Genomic DNA, 23,948 nt, shown 5'->3' with positions numbered 1-23,948 from the left:
TCCAGATCAGCAGATAACACAGAGCAGAGCAGCTTCATGTTCAGACTTGTGCAGATATTTACCTGCCATGGAAGAATAAATTTAAATAATTTTTGAGCATTTGCACTTAGAAGAGAAGAGCTCTCTGATGGCCAAATGACCATGGGATTTGGGCAGGAGTGGGTGTTCAAACACCGTCCAGAGCCTTTTGGCTCGGCATAGGAGGTGTTACACAGTGGTTTTCCAAGTGCTTGAAATGGCAGTGGCTGTCTCAGTTCTTGCGCACTATTGAGCATATCTTCACTCTGCAAAATTTGAGCCTAATTGAGACTTGGGCATCTCTCACAGATTTGTCCTGACTAGAAGTTTGGTCCTGCTTTAAAACTACTTAATTGATTGTCAAGGAACTACATAAATAATAAATAATAAATAATTAATAAATGTCTGTAGACATGCCCAAAATGCCTGCTCCAGGATTTATGTGAGGGGTTTACCCTATGGCCCAACCTAGCAATTAACCTGCAGACTCCAATTAAGACAAACCCACCTAGGTCTCAGGTAGAGCCTGCTGCTGGGATGTGCAAATGGAGAAATGCTGTGGGAAGATTTTTATAACTGAAGCAGTATCACCTCTCTACAAGTCAACATACAGACTGTCCTAGAGACAAGGATGAAACCCAGGGTGATCTAAGATGTCCAAGAGCTCCTCGAGTCTTCAGCAAATGTCAGGATCTCTGGTCTACAGCCAGAGAGGTCAAGACTACCCGTACGCTTATCTGCCAGCCCCATGGGGGAAGCCAGTGGGCTGAGAGATCTGTATAGATCTGGAGCCTCTGGAAGAGGTATCTCTCTCTGCAGCTCCAGGACAGCCACACTTTTGGGTAGGATAAAGGGAAGGATATAAAAGCTTGCTGGCAAGAAGTAAGCCAATAAACATGAATTCTCTGGCATTCCTCTGTGTCCTGTCTAGCCCTCTTGGCTGTGTATTTCTACAATTTTAAAAATTAATAGCAGCACTGCCTTCCTTCCCATGCCTTTAAGGCTTTTTTTTTTTTTTTTTTTTTTTTTTTTTTTTTTTTTTTTTGTGCCCACAATTCCATGTGTGTTTAAAAGTGGGAAGGGAGGCATTTGGGGTTTGTAGGAGAAAATCCCATGGTTTCATTTCATCTGTGAGAATCTGCCTCCCATTTCATGAGCTCTCCCTGCTCTCTGCTCACAATGATGCTGCTCCAGCTGGCCATTGTGGTAACTGGAGGTTGCAGGGAGAAGAATGGTAGTGAGGTGGTTGTGTAGGGAGGTTTTATGTAGCAGGACCCAAATTCAAAGTGGAGTCTTATCAGTGAAGATGTTTGCAAAGGACAGGTCACTGGGCAAGAGGTTAAGAAACAACCTGTGATGCTAAGAAAGCAAATTATTACCTTTTGCAGCAGTTTGTAAGGCATTAAATAAAGCTGCATTAGTTGCAGCTGAAAGCATCACTTTCTCTTCCCCTTGTTTTTTTTTCCTATATGAACATGTCTGTGACACCCTGCTCAGTGACATGTAGCATGGTGGCTTTTGTGTCCAGTCACTGCTAGGAAGTGCTTCAACATAACCATCTGGGAGAGCTTCTCTCCAATTTTGATAATAGAGGGAAAAGTTAACTGGGCTGCCATAAAACAAATAAAGAGAGGAGAAAAAGGAAACCCCAGTGCCTTTTGTTAAGAAGGAACAGATGTAGAGCTGTAGCAGCCTGCCAGCTAGGTCAAGTCATATCACATATTGTGGTTGTTTTCTTGTAGCCTGATCCTCCTTTTGAACTCTCTTTCAGCAATGAAGTTGTAAGGAGTGAATTAAAGAAGCTGCCAGCCCTTCCAACACCAGCGCTGAAGGAGCATCCTTCCCTTGCTTACTGGTAATGTATCACTCTCCACAGTGTCTTGTGCAGGGCCTGCCTCTGGCAGTGTGGTCTGAGAGTGGAACTGGGATGCAGAGATTCCTGCCTTCTGGCTCTGGGTCTGTCACTGACTCACTGCATGACTTAATACAAATAGAACTACCATCCTGGGCCTCAGTTTCCCTATCTGCCAAATGCCTGGCCAAAAATCCACTGTAAGTGTGCAAATGTCCCAATGAAATCAAGAGGCCGAATGTGCCATTTACATTCACAGCACTTTGCATTTGTGAAAGAGTTTTCCCAGTAGGAAATGTCAATGTTTTGCATTGCCCTGTGTTAAGTGATTCAGTTTGATCTTGCAAGTCCACTCTATATGGCACAGCTGAACTCATCTCCTTTTATATAAGTGTTTGGAGGTGGATGCTTGTTTGCTTTGTCTTTATTGCACTGAAAAATAAGCCCAGGGTAGGAGCAGGGTCACATTTAGATTTTACATGCCACACACATAGATTCTTTGTGCCACCCTGCATATCCCTTTTATCTGTGCAAATAGGAAAGAATTTGGGGAAAGACTATTCATTAAAGGGGAGATACTTCCACTCCATTTTCTGCTTGTTGCTCTTTCATGTTTACCTTTAAAGCATTAGGCTGTAAGCCTGGGGGTTGGATCGAACTTCTTTATCTGCTACTCTTTTAATTTCTGCATTTTGGTAATCTGAGGATGGCAGGGGGAAACAAATCAGTTTGTAGGCTATGATCTCTGTTCTTCTCTTCGCCAAAAAGATCATCCTCTTCTCTTAGCATGATGACAACAGTGGAATTAACTGTACCTAATATCAAGTCATAGGCAAGCTCATCGTGAGGTCTCCTAATCACTTTCTGAGAATATAAGGAGAGATTCAGAGTCCCCAGCTGAAATTAGGATCACTAACACAGTAACTGTAGATCATCACATTTTCCTGATGTTTCTCTCTAAGAACCAAATATAATCTTCATGAAAAATGATAAATGTAGGCTGCCATTTCATTGAGGAAGGATGGTCTCCCTCTTAGGAGTATTTCTTTTTCCAAAAACTACTCCACATACACAAAAGCAGTACATTTCCAGGTGGCCTGGCTGATTGACAGACTGGGAGCTCAAGCCATCTCAAGAGGAGTGGTGGGAACAAGCAGGAATTGACAGGGAGGGCAAATCTGACCCTTCAGCAACAACACGGCCTAAGGTCATAATAAAGTGCCACGTAGTGAGAAGAGCTGTGTAAAATCCTCGGCTCAGAATATGAGTATTTGCATTTATACACAAAGTACAGCACTTGCAGCTGTACTTAATTTTGTGGGAGGTCTCATGTGACTGAGAACAGGTCACAGGTTGGGAAGGTGGTGTTGCCAATGGAGTAATAAAATCAGAGGCTACAGTCCTGTGACTCCCTTGTGATTTCATGTCAGTAACCAAGTCTGAAAGACCTCTTTAACATTAATAGTTCATTATTTTTTAATGATGCCTTTTTTCTAAACACCTTCTGCAACACTTAATGCTCTCAGGAAGCATCTGTTGGTGAATCAGACAAAAAGCTTCAAAAGTACTGATCAAACGTCAGTGATCTAAGGGAGCAGATTTTTAAAACTGTGTTCTCTGACTCTCCTTCACATCACATGTAGATTATGTACTGGATGCAGATTTCATCCAAACATTTTCTGTGAGCAATCAGTTTTATTCTGCCCTTCTTCAGCATTAGCACAAGCAGTCACAAGTGAATATCCAGCCTTGGAAAGGAACTTTTAAAACATTAAATGTGGGATGGGTAATGGCTCTAGTTATTTTAAAACAGACAAACAAAAGAACTCTGTACTATATTTTTATCAGCCGAAGTGGATTAAGCGATAATAAAATGGATAATCAAGTAAATACTGTGATACCTTTGGCAAGATGATGTAAAAGATCTTCATAAAATAACATTTCCATCACACACCATTAAAAAGCATCAGCTGTTGTGCCTGTCAAATATAGTAAGACCTGTGGGATGAGTCCTGGATTCTTAGATCAGCACATTTTGTGCCTCTGATTCAATCTTCATGGAGTCTCCTGGTTCCATACCCTTGGTGTAGGCCTTTCCCTTACTGTAATCTCTTGCAGCTTTCTCCAGGCTCAGAATAATCAGTTGCACATCTTGTTCTCAAGCATCTTTTGGCTTCTCTGATTACTGATGAAGAAAGAAGGGGCTTTTTGGTGGTTTTGTTTGTGTTTCTTTTTCTTTTAAATGAAAGCTGAGCTTCTGGTCCTCCCACACAGTCCAGGAGTTGAGGCCCTAAGTTTTGATTTCTCTTGGCCATGCATGGAAACAAACATGAAATCGATCACAGAAACTGGAGAGAACCTTTAGAACGTGTTAACTCATAGTGCTCCTTTCCAGACACTTGTCATTGCATTTTATCTCATTTCAGAACCTCCCTAACAAGCCAGCCCCATACTCAGTTGTCAGTAATAAGGCCAATATGAGGTGCAACAACACAAAAGTGAATGCTAGATTGGGATTTTCAAAAGACCAGGGAAAGATGGACTTCTCCCAGGTTCCTACAGACTTTGAATGCGAGCTTATTTTTAGCAACCTGAAGCATCAGTGTTGCCAGAACACTCACCTCTGAAAATGTCAGTTGAAAATCACTGTTTAATGATTTTCTCTGCTTCAACACAAACCTGAGGCCCTGGTCCACCTCTTGGTCCCTTGGCCTAAGAGGTGCTGGTGGCATCAGAGGGACAGCATATGACTGCAAATAAAGACATTTATTCAATAACATAATTAAAATTGAAAAGTCAGGTTTGAATAACACTAAGGAACAGTAATGAGTGGTCAGCTATTTAAAACAGCTCAGTGTGCTGGGAGGAGAGGGAGGGAGCAACTAACTTTGAAAATCTGGATCAGATGATGAGAAACTCAAGGCCTGCATTTGCTTGCAAGTTGTCTGCGGTCCAGTTCTATAAGCTGCTGGGACAGGAGGGATTTCTTGTTTCTTCTAAAGATCTTTATCAGAGTTGTCTGCTGCAGGATATCATCCATGTATTCATTTCTGCAGCTTTGAGGGAAATGCTTTATGAGCTGGCAAACAGACAGCAGTGCTTCGGCAGCCTCTGTGTCTCTGTCTCCACATTAGTTAAGAAACCTCTGCCAGCCCTGCACTGTGAATGAGTTTCTGTGTCACCAATACAACAACAAGGCAGAGCAGGGGGAGAGGAGACGTCAGCTGGTGGTCCCAGCAGTGTCCCAGCACTCTCCCAGCTGTCAATAGCAGCATGGCAGCTGCCTTGAGATGAACAGCTGAAATCTTAGGGGAGTACGTTTATAGGCTCTGCTAATGCTCCTTCTGACCCGTGAATGATTTTGCTTGTTTTCCCTGGCATGTGCTGGGCTTAACCCTCCAACCCAGAGCTGGAGGCAGAAAGCAACCTCTGTGCTGGATGATCCTTCTTGCACAGGGCAGTGGGATGGAAAAGGAAGTTCAAAGAGTTATCAGAGGAGGGACTGTCACACAGATTGTTCTGACTGTGAATGTTTTTCCAGTGTGGACCCTGTTAACTGAGCTAGGTGCCCTCAGCTCCCTTTGCTGTCAGCAGAGAGAAGCAGCAATAACCTTCTCCCAAGGAATCTATACAAAATAGATCGGATGATTTGTGCTCTGGAGTACATATTTCTTTCCCCAGTGACAAGGCCAGTGCTGCAGGAAGGTGAAAGGCCACAGATCCCACTCTTAAATATGGCTTGATTGATAATCGAGGCTTTATATTTTTTGTCCAAAGGAAAGAGGAAACAAAGATGATACTTAACCTGGCACTTAACATCTTCAGATCACAAAACATTTTACTAAGAAAATCATCAGTACCCTAATAGAGCAATGGAGGTATAGCATTGCTTGCATTTGTTTAGAAGAACTGGGTAAAGCCTGGACTATCCCACATTTCTAGCATGGGTTAAAAACACAACTCTGTCCTGCTGTTCAGAAAGGCTCCCTGACATCTGATCTGTCCTTTTGAAGGAAATGGGCCATCGACTGACTTCTCTACCTAAAGAATATGGTCTAGGAACATATCAATTGTTCGTAATAATAATAATAATTTGTAAGAAAGCAGAGCACATCCGGATTCACATTCCAGAATCCAGATTCCACATCCAGAATCACATTAAGTAATCAGCATGTCCAGGTACTTCTATACTTTCCTTGAATGGCAGCAATATGAGAGCTTGATCTGTGCAATAAACTGCACAGAGTGGAAAATAAAGCTAGGAGTGTTTTCCACTGGAGAAATTCCATTATTTTCTGAGAAGTCACTCCTGGTTTGTTCCTGTCTGAGACAGAGGAATTGCATCCACATGTAATCATGGTTTTAAGAGGCAATTTCAAAGGGCTGTAAGCCCTCTCTGTCTATCTTTTTTTATTAAGAATGATGTTTTTTGGAGATTGTCCAATACTAAGCACTCATGTAATTCAGTTGTTGCTCCAAAAGTAATCCTATTTATGATAATCATGGCAGGAGACCTGGGCTCTGCCTTCATGTGCATACCCATAACATCTGTGGTAGTTGCTCAGATCAGTGTGCTGAATATGGTTTCATAGCTGTAGAATTTAGAACTTACAGATCATTTTCTAAGCATTGAAGTGATTCTGAGGGATTTGGTGGGAGAGCTGGACCATTCCTTTACCCATGTAATGTGTCACTGGCTCAGTCAGCATCATCTTCCTGCTGTGGCCTGCTGATGGGACAACCCCAAAAAGGGCTCTTTTATTTTTGTAGGATGAATGGGGAAAGCCACTGGGTGAGTGAATAAGGAAAGCAGTTACTCTCAGATAAACAACAGGCTTGTGAGGGAAAAACTGGCCCTGCTGACAATCCGACAGACTGTCTCTGAATTGCTCTTTGCTGCCTTCACTGATGTTTCTGGTTCTCTTCATTATTAGGGCTGCACAATCCACAGCTTCCCTGTGCCTCTTCTTTCTAAAAGATGTTTTGGCTCCGGAGATTCTGGCTCTCTTTCTAAAAGAGGTTCTGTCCTCTCTGGCACAGGGGTGCAAATGGGGAAGGCAGCAATGAGAAGATACAGTCATGTTAAGCTGGGCTGGTGAAACGCTTTGCAGTCCTCCACAAAAGCCTCTGTGGGCATCTCTGAGCAGACGTGGTGAGGTCATCTACCACATCATCCCACACTGCTCTGTTCCTTCACACTGCCTAGCAATACAACTGGCTTCAGTTCTGCCTGGGGAAGGATTACCACATGGTGGACAAGTGAAAGGCCCCATTAGGGAGTCCTGCTGGATCCAGGAGACACAGGGAGGGAGGAATGCCAGTTCACATTGCCCTAAACCACATGCAGCGTGATGGCATGGGATAGACACACAAGACAGATGGAAGTTCATGCAGGGCCAGGTTGGGGGGATGTTAAGGTGGCATGAAAGTAGTTTAGGTTTCCCTCCTCTTGGTCTGGCAAGTTCTGTACAATATCTCTAGGGAACTCAACAGATTCCCTGTCCTTGGGAATCAAAAATAAATAAAGAGCAAGAAATTAGTTTTAAACCTGAGGATTTCAGTGTTTTGTCATGCTAGTGTAGCAAAACAGGTCCTGTGTGCATTACACGGGATCCTTGGCTTGTAGTTTGCCCTGCTATGACCTTGCTAGCACAGCTGATTGTATGCATCAAATAGCTCTGCTGTCCATTCACTGGAGAAGAATGAATGCAATTCTTTAAAAGTGAATTTACATGTGTCTCTAAATCTGTCATTTGGGTCATGCTGATCTCTCTTGGATGCTCTATCCCCACTGCTTATTGGCACACACTCAGAATTGTTGTCTGATACAGAGGCCCACTGATGTGGAACAGTCTCCATGGTTCACCTTGGATCACATGATGACATGGTTCATGTCTTCCTAAAATATAAAATAATCTTTGTCTCCAAAGAGCTGCTGGAAATGGGCCCTGGCTCATGCCAGCTACCAGTGCAAAGCCAGGACTTGCCTGGGAGAATGCAAGTTAGTATAACACAAAAGTAAGCAAAAGCACATGAGTACTTTAAGAGTAAAGAAACTCAAGTTTGAGTGCCCTGGAAATGTCCTGTCACTGTTGTTATTGTTGCCTCTGTGTACACTAGGAATTCAGCTCCCTGCTGAGAGAGATTGCTCCAGAGTACTTCCAGTAGTGCACCTGCAGATATGCAGTTGCAGTGAGGAGGAATCTGTCAGGGCTATGACTGGCCACCAATTTCTGACAGTTCTGCCCATCTTTCAGAGTACATGATGGGCTTGAAAAGAAGGTACAGCAGTTAGGACAAAGCAGATCTTGAGCAGCTCCAACACACATCTGTTTGCCCTCAGTGTAGTATTGTGGGCATCATTTTTAAGATAGGGAAAGGAATGCAGAGAGAAAAGGCAGTACAAGTAGGCACCATGTTTGTGAGGAAAAGGGGTTCTTCCAGAGACCCAGTTCTTGGATAACCGTTTTTATTCTCAGTCTGTGACTTCCCTTTTGTTTACCCTGGTCTGTACCAAATCCCCTCATCTAATGGTTTTGCTTGGCATCTTTTGATTCCATCAGTCAGTAGCTGTGTTAACAGAAGTATCTCTTCAGCTTTTGTCAAGATTTTTAGTCATGATAATGCTATTATATAAAATATCTTTTTTTTTTTCCTTTACAGTGAGGATCGAGTCATTGAACATTACAAGAAACTAAATGGTCAGACAAGAGGTCAAGCAATTGTGAAGTAAGTGAAATAAGAATGATTTCTTTGTGACCTTTGTTTTATTAGGAAGTATTTATACAGGACTGTAAATACAATATATAACTATGCTTCCCATCTCATGCAATGCTTCATTTTTAAGTATTTCTTGGCATAATTATTTATTTATCAAAGGTTTTTTTTCAGATCATCCTCTCAGCTTCTCAGACGTGTTATTCTCTTCTGTGTTGTTTTGCAGTTACATGAGCATTGTAGAATCCCTCCCAACATATGGAGTGCATTATTACGCAGTAAAGGTACGTGCTACAAGAAGGGTCCTTCACTGAATTAAGCTCTTGTTGGAGAGGGAGGGAGAGAGGTACAGCCATCCTGCTCTCAGAATACAATACACTGCTACTAAAGTCTTGTTTCACTTCCTGAGGTAGGATAAACTTATTTCAGCTGTGTGTGCATGTTTAGTAAATATAGTTCCAAAGAGGAAAATCCTGTTCTTGGAGATAAAACTCTTGCAGTCCTATTGTGCTGGAGTGTTCAGCACAGTCAGCAGCATGGCAGTGCCAGTGAACCACCACCAGAAGGACAAGCCAGACACATCTCTGGCAGACAATCCTTTTTGTAGCTCCAGGGGGTCAGATCTTTCCCAGATGGCAGATACATGAATACACATCTATGGCCAGCCATGACCTGCATACTGCAGCTCCCCTGACATGAGTTACGTAGATGGATACAGAGATTGTACATATTTTTAATGCCAGAACAGTCTTGTACTCTAGAGATAGGTAGCACATTCTCATCCCCAAACAGCTCTCCACTTCTACATGGACTTCATGCAGCTATTCATGAAGTCCCTCATTTCTTTTGTCTAATGATTTATAACCAAATTTTCAGCCTCATATTATTATTACTTCCCTGTCTGACCAGCTGGGTAGGTTTGGTTTGGTTTTTTTAAGTTGAGAAATCAATAAACATAGAAAGAAAGCTAGAGCCACATTCCCCAGAGCATATTCCCTCATTTATCACCCCTGAAGTTTTGATGTGTTTCATCATTATCTCTGTGCACAGATCATATGGTTTTTCATACATCTGTAATGTCTTGCACACATGGGGCACTATAAAAACACAAATATCTGACTGTACATGTCTCAGGAGATGTGTTTCTAGTCTATTACTTCTAATAGGATGTAATAATAATGTTATTATTATTTCACAAAAAACATTAGTCTCATCTTTTCTCAGAGGACAGGATTTCTCCAGCATCCTTTGCATCCAGATCTCTTGGACTGCTCAAGAAAAATCTTGTAGATTAGGCTGGATGTTCAATCTTGCAAAGACTTGAGAGCTATTCCAGTGAGCTCCCCATGGTCAATAAGCAGCAGTGAGCAGCAATGAGGCAGCAAATATTGCACATAATAGGGTTTGCTTCTGCCTGATGTGGGGGTTTTGGTTTTGCTGTGTTTTACCCTGCCATTCTCTATCACATTAACAGAACAGATGTAATTTCATTGAGGACTTCAGCTCAGTAAATTGCAGAGACTGGGATCAGATATCGGCCATTACTCCATAAGGACATTTTATTGCACACTCAGACATAAAGCAGTTGGGTCCGAGCCTGTCAGACCTTATCACTTGGTAGCTCTCAGATCCCATTACTGCTGCGTTTTCAAGACTAATGCTAAAATCCCTCCACATAATTCAAGTCAGCTGGATGATTTGCTTTCCTTCCTCTCCAATCTCTGAATGTTCAGACTGAATAATTTACTGGGAAGAGAAAGAGGATGCACCACTGCACAAGGGACCCATGTCAAACCTCCTCACCTCCCCAACAGCATTTTGAGCAACTTGATCACATGTGATGTATTTTAAATCGTTTTATATGTCATGGCCAAAAGTGAAAGAGATCTCTTCTAAACACTATGGAGCTTTGTGACTTGTGGGAACTTGGCAGGGGGAAATTTAACAACACCCATTCGAATATATTACTTAGAAACAAATCTTCATCTTGAACAACAGCACAGGAAATCTCCAGCATTTCCCCATCGTATTCAATATGACTCCCTCTGTTTTCTCTTTCAGGACAAGCAGGGAATTCCATGGTGGTTAGGACTTAGCTACAAGGGGATTTTTCAATATGACTACCATGACAAAGTGAAGCCAAGAAAGGTAAGTGTTTACTTCTCTACCAAGGTCTGGGCTTGTCACACATGTCATAGCTTGAGTCAAGGGTGTGATGTACATCAAATGCTGGCATTGACTCATGTGATTTTTGAAGGATATTAATTTTCTCCCAAACTTGTCCCAATGCCTGCAAAGAATTAATGGACAAAGGAATCTCATAATTTATTAAAAGTTGTGGGGTTTGGAGGAAATAAACATAACTTAATCTTGCAATTTACATTTCTTTTTTGTGTGATTAACAAGACATGGATGGGAACTCAAGGATTGATCCTCTCAGGTGTTAGAGGCCTTCCATTCACTGGCAATGGTGGATTGGGGGTGATCAGCCAACCCTTGATACTGTGTTGTCAACCCATAAATGATACCAAACCAATAAATGATCTGAGAGAGAAAGAGATGAAGAGACAGGAAAACTGCTTCCATTTATTACAGAAAGAAACTTGCATGACTTTCTCAGGACCAGCATTACATTTGATAAGCAATGATTTTCCTAACTAAAGAGTTAATGTCAAGGTAGCAGGGAAAGATGACTTTCAACACATGCCTAAAAAAAGGCATGGGAAGCTCTGATTCTTGAGCTCAGCCTATGAGGGGGACCCGTGTGTTCCAATTTTCCCACCTAGGATGCCATCTAATATAAAAAACCTCATCCCTGAGCACATGCCCTGCAGGTGGGAATGTACATTCTGTTAGCAACAGTGTTTGTTGCACTGCAAACCTGTGGAGACCTCGGGAGGCAAGGCTTCAAGCTGGCTTGCAGCCTGCAGAACTGGATGATTTGGAGCAACTGGGCAGCTCTTCTCTGGATGCAAAAGCTTCCACAGTGAATTAATGTACTGTATTTCTCTTTGCACTGTCTCTGTATCAATTCTTTCACGTCCTCTGGTCATATTTAAGTTGGACACTGCCTGGTGCTCATGGAGCATCTTCTATTAAAATGAACTGGAATCAAGGTTTTGGTAGAAAACTGAACTGCTAAGGAGGCAGCAAGACAATAGGTGCATCAATTAGCCTTTTATTCACTGAAGGCTATTAATGGGACTTTTATACATTAAAAGAAATTACGAGGAGAGTAAGGAGGTCTTCATAAAGACTAAAAGACACATCTATTTGGGATCAATCATTACCTGCAGGACAAGCCATCCTCACACAACATAGTTTCAAACATGCCTAGGCTAGGTGTTTGCACCCACATATCTTCAGTAGTGCCAACACCCCAGGGAAGACATGTACTTAAAAGATGCCTTCAGAAGTCAGTCTGTGGAATAAAAGCATTCCTTTGGAAGAAATTAATGCCCTGCCATGACAGGACTCAGCCTTTCACACGTTATAACAATTGCTGTCAGCCCTCTTAGGATGAGAGGGTCAGTGGAGAGCATCAGAAGGAAGGAGAGAGGAGATCAGGTGCTCTGACTGCATGAGAGGAGACGCATTTCCACCAGCAAGGTTAAGCCTCCTTTCTCAGATTCTCTACTTTCTCTTCTCAGCTGTTCAGGGTGATCTACTCTGTAGCATTGGTTTTGGAGCTTGATAAAATCTTTGCCAGCCTCTCTTGTGTTCCCACTAGCCTTCCTCTAGCACTCACACTGCACCTCAAATCAGGGGCTTTAGGCACCTCTGATCCTTTTTCTGCAAGTGTAACCCTAAAAGTCAGGATGCTGGTTTTCTCTTTATTGGGAATTAGTTCTTATGGTCTCAGCAAATCATGTATGAAGTCCAGCAGACCCAAAACAATGGTTTATGTATAAACCACTAAAAATTGTGGCAGAAGTGGTCATTTATCTGCGAGGGAAGGTTGGGTGGGAAGGGAAAGCAGGAACTTCCGGGCTTGGATCTGTCCATTGCCACAATCCAGAGACCACAGCAGTGAAAGACAGCCTAGATGAGCATTTCTCTGCTACATGATGCTTGCAAGCCCCATCTGTTGGCAGAGCCATTCCAAAATGAACAGCCTAAATCAGGGATGGGACTTGGACAGAGTGGCTGAGGCTTCATTATTTCTCCATGGAGTGATTTACCTTCTGTGGAGCAAGTAAAAAAGACTTCTTACCCTACACAGGTGGTAAAACCCCTCTGGCAAGAGCAGATCAACTGCCTCAGCAAGGTGTAGTGTTTAATCCTCTGCTAATTAGATTGTAAAATTGCACTCGATAACCCTGGTATCTGGGAGCAGCCTGCCATAGTGTCTGATTCATTTCACTGCACCAGCATGCGCTGGTTCAACTCTTTGCTGTGCAAACGGGAGGGGTAAACCTTAGTGAACTTTCTGCGAGGTAAAATTAGTGGGGGAGGAGGAAAGAGATTATGGCTTTTCTAATCTATAATATTTTGCTCCTGCACACTGCCGATGCCAGAAACAAATTGAAAACTTACAATGGAAAAATAAGTCTCCCTGGAAAAAACACAAGCAGAAAATTTTAGCAAGAAACCAGCTGAAATCAAGACATTTATATTAAGTGCAAATAAAAACCTTGCTTGTCTTATGAGGGAGACTGTAATGTTTTCCTATATGTCATCTTAGATAGATTTCCATGTTTCTTGTGCTTGCGAGTAAAACTGTAATGCACACTAAGCAGCTGAACCTATCTCGGGCGATCCCATTAGCAGTCACTCAAAACCATGATTTCATTAAATTGCTGGAGTAAATCAGCCATGTGTCTCTAGAAAACTAACCAGGTTTGTCAGCAAGTTAGATGAGACTGGAGAGGGGAATTGAGGCTGACGCAGGGCCAGAACCTCATCCTGCTTGCACTATTCTCACTCAAGCATCAAGTTCTCCAGCATTACTGGGGATGAAGCTGAGATGGGTATCTGGCACCCAGTCCTGGGTGGTTCAGATGGGAATGCAGGACTATTAAACTGGAATGCAGCTGTACCTAGACTGCAGAGACTAATGTGTCTCTATGTTTCTATTTTTATGTTCCTTCCTCCCCATGCTTGAATTTTGTGGAAGCCCTGAATCTACCCAAAGCCATCACTTTGAGGGTCATCCTTTTTCTTCTGTCTGTTGAGGGCTAGCTCACAGACTCAGCAAACCCTGTCAAAGGCTTCCTCTTGAATGTTGTCTGTCCTATTGCAAGTTAGGTCCTTATGAGTTATAATTTGATAGCTGTGCATTCTTGGGTACAAAATACTTGCAAAAGTTTTGGTATACTACACAAAATCCAACGTTCCAGCTGAACAGAAAGGAGTATAAAATGTGAAAAGATGGCAGCTGTCCTGCCAAACATATATTGAGGCATTCTGGAACCAGTGTCATTTGTGTAGTAGCAACTCACAGCTTCCAGGATGGACAGAATCCATTTCCCTCTATGTTAAACTTAGCTGCTACAAACACTTTCTTGCGAAGAGAAAAGACCAAACCCTTTGTTTTCAGAGGAGGGTCATTAGAGGGTTTTTTGCTTGAATTTCAGGGCAACTGGAAAGAAAGCCAAGGCACTGTAGCAGCCTTATGTGAGCATTTGTCTGTGAGTGGTGTGTGTCCATTTCAACCAGCACACAGAGATGTGACTCCATCCCCAGAGACATGTACACAAAGCTGCAGTGTAGCCTGGAGCTGTGAGATCTGCACACCCAAGTAATAGCACTAGGCATATCTTTGTTGTTCTAGTGAGATATTCCCACTGATTTAAGAGCCCAAAGGCATTTTTTTAGTGCAAACATCTTAACAGTTAGTAAACAATTAACTCCAAGATGAAGAGTGAATTATTAACAAAGTCAGCCAAAGGACTTCCATATGGAAGATAAAAAAACAGAGAAAATGTTAAACTTATCACCAAAAATAAAATTACCTTAAAGGAGAGTCTGGTAATGTTTAGTTGCTTTGTAAGAGATATGTCTATATAGTGTTATCTCATTTTCTTCTACAGAAAGCTAGTGGTAATGAAACCTAAAGTGAGCCTTTTTTCTCAGACTCATAAACATTATCACTGCTTACATTATCTGGTTACTGAAGAGAACCCAAGGGAATAAAGGTTTTTAGAAATAAGATAAAATGTGAGGCATCACAAAATTCAGCCATTAACATAACTTGACAAAAAATTTCCTTGTGACAGCCACCAGTTTCTGCCATTTCTTCTCAGCGTTACCCTTTCTCTGAGATTAAATGAAGCATGCTGTGAGAAGGCTCTGTCCCTTGCCATAAAATCTCCACAACAATCTTTGGGTTCTCATGACAAAGAATTTAATTTTTAGTTTGTAGTGTCATCATGAATCCAAAGCAAAAGTAACAGGTTCCCATTTAAACATGCAAAAACAAGAGGCAAGTTGGACCCATCCTACCAAGCAATGCAGAGCACAAGTAAATTCAGTAGTTTTAAGTGCCTGATCAGAGAAAAATCTACTGCTTGTTGAAAGCCTGAGCAAAATAATTAGCGCATAAATTGTGTCCAGAAAGTGAAAGATTGCTGTCCAGTGCCACTTGGCCTTTTCCAAACAAGAGATAGAGTGAACTTTCCCAGTTCCAGAGGCAAAATGAGATATTTACACAGGAGGAGCAATAGCCTAATTAAGAGTTGCTTTATTGCAAAACAAATAGATCCTCTCTGCTTTAGGGCATAATGAAGCATTGTCAAGTCAGTAATTGCATTGATGGAGTGGTTAAACTCGTGCTTCCTGTGGTGAAGGAATGACAGACCAGTAACTTAAAAAAACATAAAGGATTGATGTGAATGTACAGAAAGTAGTGAATTATGGGGAGGAGGAAGCTGACAAATTGCTCTCTGTCCTAACTGATCATAGAACACCGGGAGAGTCAAAAAGGCAAAAGAAACACAAAATTCAAATTAGTTACAGGGAGCCCAATTCACTTCCACAGCTCCTTGCCACATGATATAATAGAGGCCAAGAGTTCAGAAGGATTGAAGATAGCACTAAAAGTGTGACCTTCCATCCAGGGTTTTAACGCTGAGTTGGTTATTTTCAAAGAGGATTTTAGGAGGGGGTTATAAATCCTCATGTCCTAGGAGGGTGTTTGATTTGACACCAAGTTGGTTTCTGTTGTCAGAGGTATGGAGCATGTGTCTCACTCCTCTCGTTGGCATGCTGCTGAGCCGCAGGGTGTATTCAGAATGGGCTGAACCTTCTCTAGGGCATCCAGAATCAAGTGAGGTCATAAAATATATTGGACTCATGTTTCACTGGGCTCCTCGTCATTTTCTAGGACCTTTGCAAACACCTTTGCATTGCAGACAGGGATAGAAGATTTCAAATTTACAAATGATAAAAAATGAGCAGAAACCATTTCCAGGAAATACTGGTTTAAAAGCTTGTGGAGTCTCAGTGGCATTGCTGTAATAAATTATTCACTGTGACTAGCAGGCTGTTAAGGACTACCTGCTGACTCCTTCTGCTGTGTGCTTTCATTTCTCTTCCCGTTGCTGATCCTTCATGCTTCTTGGGTTATGGACTTGGCTGTAAACTGAACCAGTCTTCAGGTCACGGTGGGTTCAACTCATTATGTAGTGCAGCAATTCAGTCTTGGTTTAGTATTTGGAAATGTGGAGCATGGGAGGAGGGAGACATATACAAAGCAAGGTTCCTTACCACACTCTTTCTTTTCATAGAGAGCAGTTGCTCACCCAATTTCTGTCCTTAAACATAATACCCAGACCTGCAACCCCTGAAGAGCAGACACAGATTAAAACCTTCCCCTGGTGAAATACCCATTAGACAGGAGATCATGTTCTCACCAGCACCTTTTTTGCTGCTGTTTGCCCTCGGTTTGGGGTTTCTACCATCCAGCACCAGGCACTTCTCCTTTCAGCACCCACTACTCCATGCCTTACCAGTGTGCCAAAGAGCTGCCAAACACACTGGGAGACGAATAAATGACATCAAAGCACACTGGGCTGGAAAGCAGGATTATGTCCATGACACTGAGAACTTCCACAGGATTTGGCTGGACATGCCACTGGGCTGTGATTCAGTGAACATTTCTTTTGGCAGCAGTATCAGCTGAAGTGGCCTTCAGCACTCTCCTCCCCCATCACAATCCTGCCCCCACTGCTCACTTCCTCCCCTGGGCCCCTTCCTCAGCCATCCTGGTATAGTCATGCAGTTGGAAAGGAAGTTGCCCCAGAGAAGGGATCAGACTGGTTCAGTACCACCCAGCCATAAAAAGTGATCACTCCTAATCTCAATCAGCTCCCAGTCCCATTCACCATCTGACCCACAAACAGTATGCTACAGCAAAGCTGTAGGAGCTGGATATGGATACAAGCTGCATAAATCACAGCAGCCAGAGAAAGAAACAGCCCTTAACCTACACAGTAACTTTGTGGAGTGAGACAAGAGCTTCACAGCTCAGAACAAGTTGGAAAGAGTTCAACTGCATGGAATTTGTTGTGGTTGAACAAGGATGAATTAACAGTTAGGTATAAGGTCATCATCACCACTTTTTCCTCCTCATAAAAGCTGATAAAAATTTGCTTCAGTGTGTCTCCCAAACCGGGCTGATTTCAGACAGGTGAGTAGATTATCTAGGTAAATGAACTTTTTAGAATCATACAGTAGTCATACTCAATTTCCATTATGTAGGTAAATAAGTAGTTTTATCAACTACAGTGCTTGCAAACCTTAATACATTGTCTAAGGCACTGCTGCTTTATAAAGAAACCAGCACTATTCTGGTGGTTTAGTGTGCTGTGGTGATAGATACTATTAGACATAGAGTTTCCCAGGGTTTTCTGTGAGAATTTACATTCAGATAGACTAGAGCATGACGTCCCATCCCATGATCTAGCCAAGTCAATCCCATGGCTACCATTAAATATACGAGTAGTCCCATCAAAATAAAACTCCCTTCTCTAAGTCCTTTGTCGTATTCAGGTCTTAAAGAGTAATTCTGTGTAAAAGCAGCAGCCAAGTCTTAAATGATTCTGCAGCACACAGCAGGAACTTCAACAAGATGCAAAGACAAATCACTCTGACAGCATAAAGTGAAACAAATTGGACCTCAGAGCCCTGGAGTTAGGGTGGAGATCTGGAGAGAGATTGAAACCTCCTTGAGCACTTATGCTTGGCTCTGAAGTGGCAGGAGACTCCTCCACACCCCACCCTGCTCAGATGCTGCCTCTAAGCTCACCAGGGCTGCTCCGAAGGCCTGGGCACTTTTATCATCAGATGAAGCCAGGCAGGGGTCCCACAGCTCGGTGGTTGTGACTCACTTTTAGTCAGTGGTCTGGGCAGAAGGCTCAGAAGGTTCACTGCAGCCATCACCACGAGAGTGGGATTGCTGCTGCCATGGCACTGCCCATGCAGATACCCAGCATCATAGGGGTGTTTTCAGCCACACAAACTATTGTGCATCGCCACAGCATCATGGGATGAGAATGATGATTCCTATTTTTTGGTTCCAAGACAAAAGTTCTTTAGCCAAGTCACTGGAGAAGATATGAGGATCCTTAGGAGAGGGAGTAGCAGTAGTGGTTTGTGGGCAGCATGAATCCTTCTAGGGTGCCACAGCTGGTTCATAGGCGACAGACTGGGCATCCTTTATCTAATACATAGTATATTGTGCCAGAAAGGAGAGCTCTTTAATGCAGAAAGATCCAGTCATTTTGATGTCCTTTCAGAGAATAAAAGGGAGAAAGTTTAACTGAAACCAATGAAGAAAAAGGTTCTTTGTAGACCTATTGATTTAGACACACAGCATGGTGACAGCAATGCACAATCTAGCAGCAGCTACCAGATATATATGTGCAGTGAAAGTGGATTTGGTTGTATATAAAGTCAAAGTCTGATCTGCCAGTCTGTGTGCAGTTACAGACACAAATATCAAGTTGCATTATTTAGACAAATAATGCTTTGTCCAAATAGCAGCTCTTCCCTCTGTGATCTGATGCTCTGCTGTCTCTCTGAGCCAATAAGCCACTTTGAAATTTAATAGGGAATTGTGTTTTCATAATGGAAATGAATGCAGAGTCATTATTATTTAGACCTAGATGCAATTTGTGTTTGGTCAAGCCAGAAATGTTTGCTGGGGTGGTGTGGTCTCACAAGAACAGCACACAGCAAAAGGGATCTCAAATTGGACCAGAAATTGTTTGTCTGTTTGGCAAAAAAAAAAAAAAAAAGAAAAGGCCTAAAGCCTGAGGCGAAGAAGTAATTAGATAGTGAGCTGGGATTGCTGACAGACCACTGAAAGTCCCACTTAGCCAAGCCATTCTCTCATTCCATGCGCGAAGGGAGAACGGCAAGCCTCTGGGAAGATCATTGGTAGGGCTTTTCCCACATCAAATCACACAGGAAATATTTTCTTTTTTTTTTTTTCTTGTTTTGAGAAGCAAAAGGAAAAAAAAATAGCCCAAACTAATAAAAATAAAGGAATGAATGGAAGTGTAGCAGGATGGAGGACTAAGTTATGGTGCAGCAGCATCCCCATCTCATGACCCAGGGGCACCCCAGCAGTGGGTCGCACTAAGTCACAGGTGACAGCCCACGGAAATCTCTTGGTAAATCTGCCCCCGAAACAAGAGCCCATTTGTTTGAGCTAAGATGCTGCTGTTCTGCCTCAACGAAGTCCTTCCTCCTTCACTCTAACTAGTTTGACAGAGGTATGATTGATGGGAGCAGGGTTGGCTTGAGGCAGAACACAAATCCATGCCCGGAAACCATGGCCCCACTGAAATCACTGGGACAAAACTGCCATTGACTTCGCTGGAGCTGTGATTTCCATAGAGTTTAAGGCCAAAAAGGGACCGCTCACAACCTCCATCCTGACCTCCCGCATAACTCAGCTCCTAGAATTTAGCTTGCTGGTTTGTTCAGTGGAGGAAATTACATCTCCAAGGAGGAATTTTTTTTGTTATGTTTGTTTTGTCTTTAAACTGCAGGACGAAAGACTTGGGAGTTTGTAGCTTCACTCATGCAAGCTGTGTGAAAATACTCTCATTGTTTTAGTTCCATTGTTTTATACCAGTTTTAGTATTGGGATGTCATCCAGTGCTGGCTCTTCACCACAGCATAGGCGAGGGAAGGGGTTGCATTGGGGCTGTTAGAAATGTTCTACATTATTTCTCTGCCTTTCCTACAAGCCATTCAGAGCATCCAGTCTGGGTGGTAGTCCATGCATTTGGAGGGATGATTGTTCCTTCTGCATAGTGTGATTTAACAAGGCATTAATCATCCAGGAAGAGGCAAGACTTGAAGGACTGGGAGATGCTATATAGGTCAGCAAGTCCAACATCAATTACAGTTAGTCATTTATTAGATCTTTAGAATCAAAGGAAAATATGGGTCAGAAAGGCCTCTGGAGGTCTCTAGTCCAACCTCCTGCTAATAGCTGGACCACCTTCAGAGTTTGATCTGGTTACTCATGGCCCTAGTATTTGACCATCTGCACTGGTTGTTTTGGGACTTGGGATTTTAATTTATTTATCTTCTAATAATTTTCCTTGCTGCAACCCTACAGCCTGTGTCTGTTGCCTCTTATACTTTCACTGGGCACCTCTGAGCAAAGTCTGTCTCTATGTTCTTTATAAATTCCCTTTGGATCATAAAACAGAGCTAACAGGTAGATCCTCTTTAGATTTCTGCAGATGGTTTGATTCTGAACAGTCACCAAGCATGTTATCTGGAACCCTTGAGAGTGTCTGCATTCAGCCTGTGCCTCATCTCAGGTGATTCAGCACACAGAAAAGAGAAAGAAAATGAGACTCCTGGCCATTTATATTTGGTTCTTAAGAGACCAAATGCAAAATGGTTCATACTGTGTTTCCACGTCATGCCCAGCCATAGTGCATGCTCCCCAGTTCAGTGCTGAGTTTGGCTCTTCTGGGCACAGCAGGCAGAAGACAGTATCAGGGACCCTGAACCCCAACCTCAAGACTTGGAATTATTCCAAAAGGTACCATTTGGGCATGTTTCTCTAGGTGCCATAGTCCAGACAGCACTGTGCACCAACCTCCAGTGCTGGCCTTCAGCAACCCCCTCTGTGTCCTGTGCCTGAGCTGAAGGGCAGCAGAGGAGCAAGCAATAACCCCATTACTGCCAGGGGTTCCCAAATGAATGGCACAGTACCTTCACTGAATACTCAGGCAAAGCTCCCTGAGCACAAAGGGACAGAGCACAGCCCAGGGCCTAGCACTAACTCAGGTCCCCACACCTCTCCAAAAGTCCAGGTCACCCATGAGTGACCAAGCTAGAAGCAATCCCTGGCATTTCATTCACAAGAGACATTCCCTTCTTTATCAGAAACCTCCAGCATTTTTCAAGTACTCTGATGCTGACCCTACCTCCTGACATGTGCAAACTTCACACTACCAGCCTCATGGTCAATAAAAATGGTAAAAAATCCTTCAGACTCACATGGCTGAAATGGATGCAGATCCCTGGGCCTCCTCTCCTCCAGGCTCAGCTTAATTAAGAGCCAGCCAGCAAACCACAAGTGTGCTCACAAAAGAAGCTTGCGTCTGAAGGGTTTTGACTGCAGCTCTTTATAACTAGTCACAAACATCTGGTGCCTGGCAAGCTTGCCAGCCTCTTGGAAGGGGTTTCCAGTGAGAAAATTCCTGTAGCTTGCACCTGAATTCTCTGCAGCGCACCATGCAGCACTCGGATCTCTCTCCTGGCTCCTCTTCTAAGCTGCCAGCTTTTGTAGAAACCATTTCTGGCACTAGTTTCCCCATCATGGCCTCCCCACCCACCCCAACACATTTTAAACAGTGCACGTGGTCTGATGGGGAACAGTTATTCCCTTGAATGTTCACAAGCTGATAAGCAGTTTTTCAAATTCAAGTGATAGTGTCAGTTCCAGTTTTACTGGCATGATGAAACAGAGATCACGATGGGGACAAGCCCCTCAGAGGAGGAGGGGGGAATAAGGGTAATTCTTTTCTCCTCTTTTACTAGCCCCTTTAACATGCATGTGTGAGTGTGCAGCTCTGCTCAAAAGCCAGTCTCATGGATACTTCCTTAAGTATCTGTTGAAGATTAAATCATCTCATGTGCAGCCTGTAATGATGGCCACTACCAAAAATTGTTCCCATCTGAAAGCTGCCCAGTGCTGTATGATCCAAAACGAGCTGCTGACCTCAGAAGAGAACCCAGAGGGCAAAACACCACATCACAGACTTGGCCCTCTGCAGCACCGCTAATTGTGCCCTTGTCTGCGGGCACTGAGTGAAGGCAGCCACTCAAGGGCAGGGGAACAGTGCTCTGAGCTTGTGTTAATGATTGAGTTTCTCCTAAGCCCCATTTCCAGTGTGTTTTGGGAGATGCTGTCCTAGTCCCTGCTGAGGTACTTTTTGTCAAAGGGTCACTCCCACTAAAACCAATACAAATTGTCCCACCCACATGTGCAGGCATTGAATTCAACCCAGGAAATTAACCAAAGACCATCATAAGCCAAATAACCCAAAACCAGACCCAGCCTCGGTGCAGGGAGAGGCAAACCTGCCATGAACATGGATGCTTTGACTCAAACCAGCCCCAAAACCAGCATGCATCTGTTGTCACTGCATTTACACAAGATCCTGTTGAAATTACAACCAGCTCCCTGCTGGGGCTCTATTCCCCAGTGAAGGTTGCAAGTACCAGCATGGTAAAAGGATCTTGATGGGTAAAAATTATGCTTCCATTTAGGAAGACCCACTAATGGCACCTTGTGCATCTGTCACTGCATTAACAACATCAATTTGAGACTGTACATAAGGCAGGCAACTGGTGAAAGGAACAGCTTGCTTACATTAGGAGGTCTGGCTGAAGGGGGACCTTTGGCTTTGTTTCTCTGGAGGGATTGTGATCAGCTAATAGGAAAGTGGATACTTTCTTGTTGGTATTCACATTTTTTCAGACTGGATTCCTTTTGTATAGGAAGGGGGAGACCTCTCAGATCAATGTGGGAAAAAGGAGTGGGACACTGTAGAGTAATACTTGGGGAGCAAATGGAGCACAATTACAGCAATGGTAAAACATATGTGTACGTTCGGGAGAGCAGACCTATGGAATAAAAGACACAAACTTAGGTTGTGGGATCACTTTCACCCCCTCCCTCCCAAGAGTCTGGATTGAGAGATTTGCCTCCTTCTGCCAAGGAAGACATCAAATCTAAATATAAAAATGCTGCAATCTGGGGATCTGCTCCAGTGCCCAAACCGTAGGTGTCTAATGCTGTTTAGGCACTGCTGGTGATCCAAGACATCTACATGGGGCTGGCAGATAGAGCACCAGATCTATGTCAGGCTCCCTTCCACCCGGGGCAGCAGCCAGGGGCCAGGCAGGGAGACCTGGGGCATGGAAAAGGGCACTCCATGCCTACATTTGGGCATCTGAACAGCTTCCCCAGAGCCCTTGTGTTTGGACAGTTGGAGTTAATCATCGAAGAGAAACAAGAAACAGAGCTTCCCTTAGCAAACAGCACAGTGAGATTTGGTAACAGAGAGGGTAAAATAGAAAAGGATCCGAGCACAGGGGACAGTCCGGCAGAGTCAGAGGGGGAGGATGAGCAGGAGAGCATCCAAGAAGAGCAGCTGCCAGCAGCTCGGAAAAGTTTCAAATTCCTTCTGCGCCACGCCGAAGTTTAGTCATAAATGACAACGGGGGACCTGGGGACATAGGGATATTTTCTAAAGGGTGTGATCTGCTGGCTTTTTAGATTCTTATGAGTTCCACATGTCTGAGCGCCTCCCAAACACGTCCTCCGCACATGCCGTTCAGCACAGCCGCGTTGTCCTCCCCGCCTTGCAGATGGGCATCTGGAAGCATGGAGGGATGTTTTCAGCTTGACCCCAGTTGTTGTCTGTGGGAGTTTAGGCCCCAAACTTCCTTTTCATGCCTTTGAAGCCAGGCACTTAAAGAGGAGTCAGACTTCAGCTCCCTGCTTAACCCTTTCACCCTGTGCCTGTCCTCCCTCAGTGGGTAAAATAGTGGGTGTTTCTGTGCTCTGTTTGGTGTTTACATGTTTTGTGCAGCAATTCATATTTTCAGTGGAGGAATAAGATAATCCCCTAAGGACAATGTAACTCAGCCTTTCAGACTTCCTATCTCTACTGGCTCCCTTCTTCCCCTACTCTTCAGCAATGTGGACAGCCCTAGAATAAGGGGCAGCTCAATGCCCTTCTTAACCCCTATCCTTCCTTCCCAGAAGCACCCTGTTACAGAAGGGGAAAAAAAAAAAAAAAAGAAAATACTCCCAATCTTGCCTGGAACCTTTAACAAATACTTTCAGTTTTGCTGCCCCTGAAATACCAGCAAGGAG

General features: G+C 43.4%; 1 protein-coding gene across 2 annotated transcripts in view; it reads left to right on the top strand.

Moving 5' to 3' along the window:
• The window catches only part of LOC131573015 (FERM domain-containing protein 4A-like), a 176,617-nt gene that overhangs the window by 112,334 nt on the left and 40,335 nt on the right, over positions 1 to 23,948 (top strand). For both annotated transcript variants that reach the window (XM_058826575.1, XM_058826576.1), the window contains exons 8-11: positions 1,790 to 1,873; positions 8,534 to 8,599; positions 8,814 to 8,871; positions 10,649 to 10,735. In XM_058826575.1, the coding sequence (XP_058682558.1) occupies positions 1,790 to 1,873; positions 8,534 to 8,599; positions 8,814 to 8,871; positions 10,649 to 10,735 (295 nt within the window). The remainder of the gene's footprint in view (positions 1 to 1,789; positions 1,874 to 8,533; positions 8,600 to 8,813; positions 8,872 to 10,648; positions 10,736 to 23,948) is intronic.

The sequence above is a fragment of the Poecile atricapillus genome, chromosome Z (genome assembly GCF_030490865.1).
Source record: "Poecile atricapillus isolate bPoeAtr1 chromosome Z, bPoeAtr1.hap1, whole genome shotgun sequence".
NCBI lineage: Eukaryota > Metazoa > Chordata > Aves > Passeriformes > Paridae > Poecile > Poecile atricapillus.
Note: the sequence above shows the minus strand (reverse complement) of the source record. Positions and strands in the feature narration are given on the sequence as shown.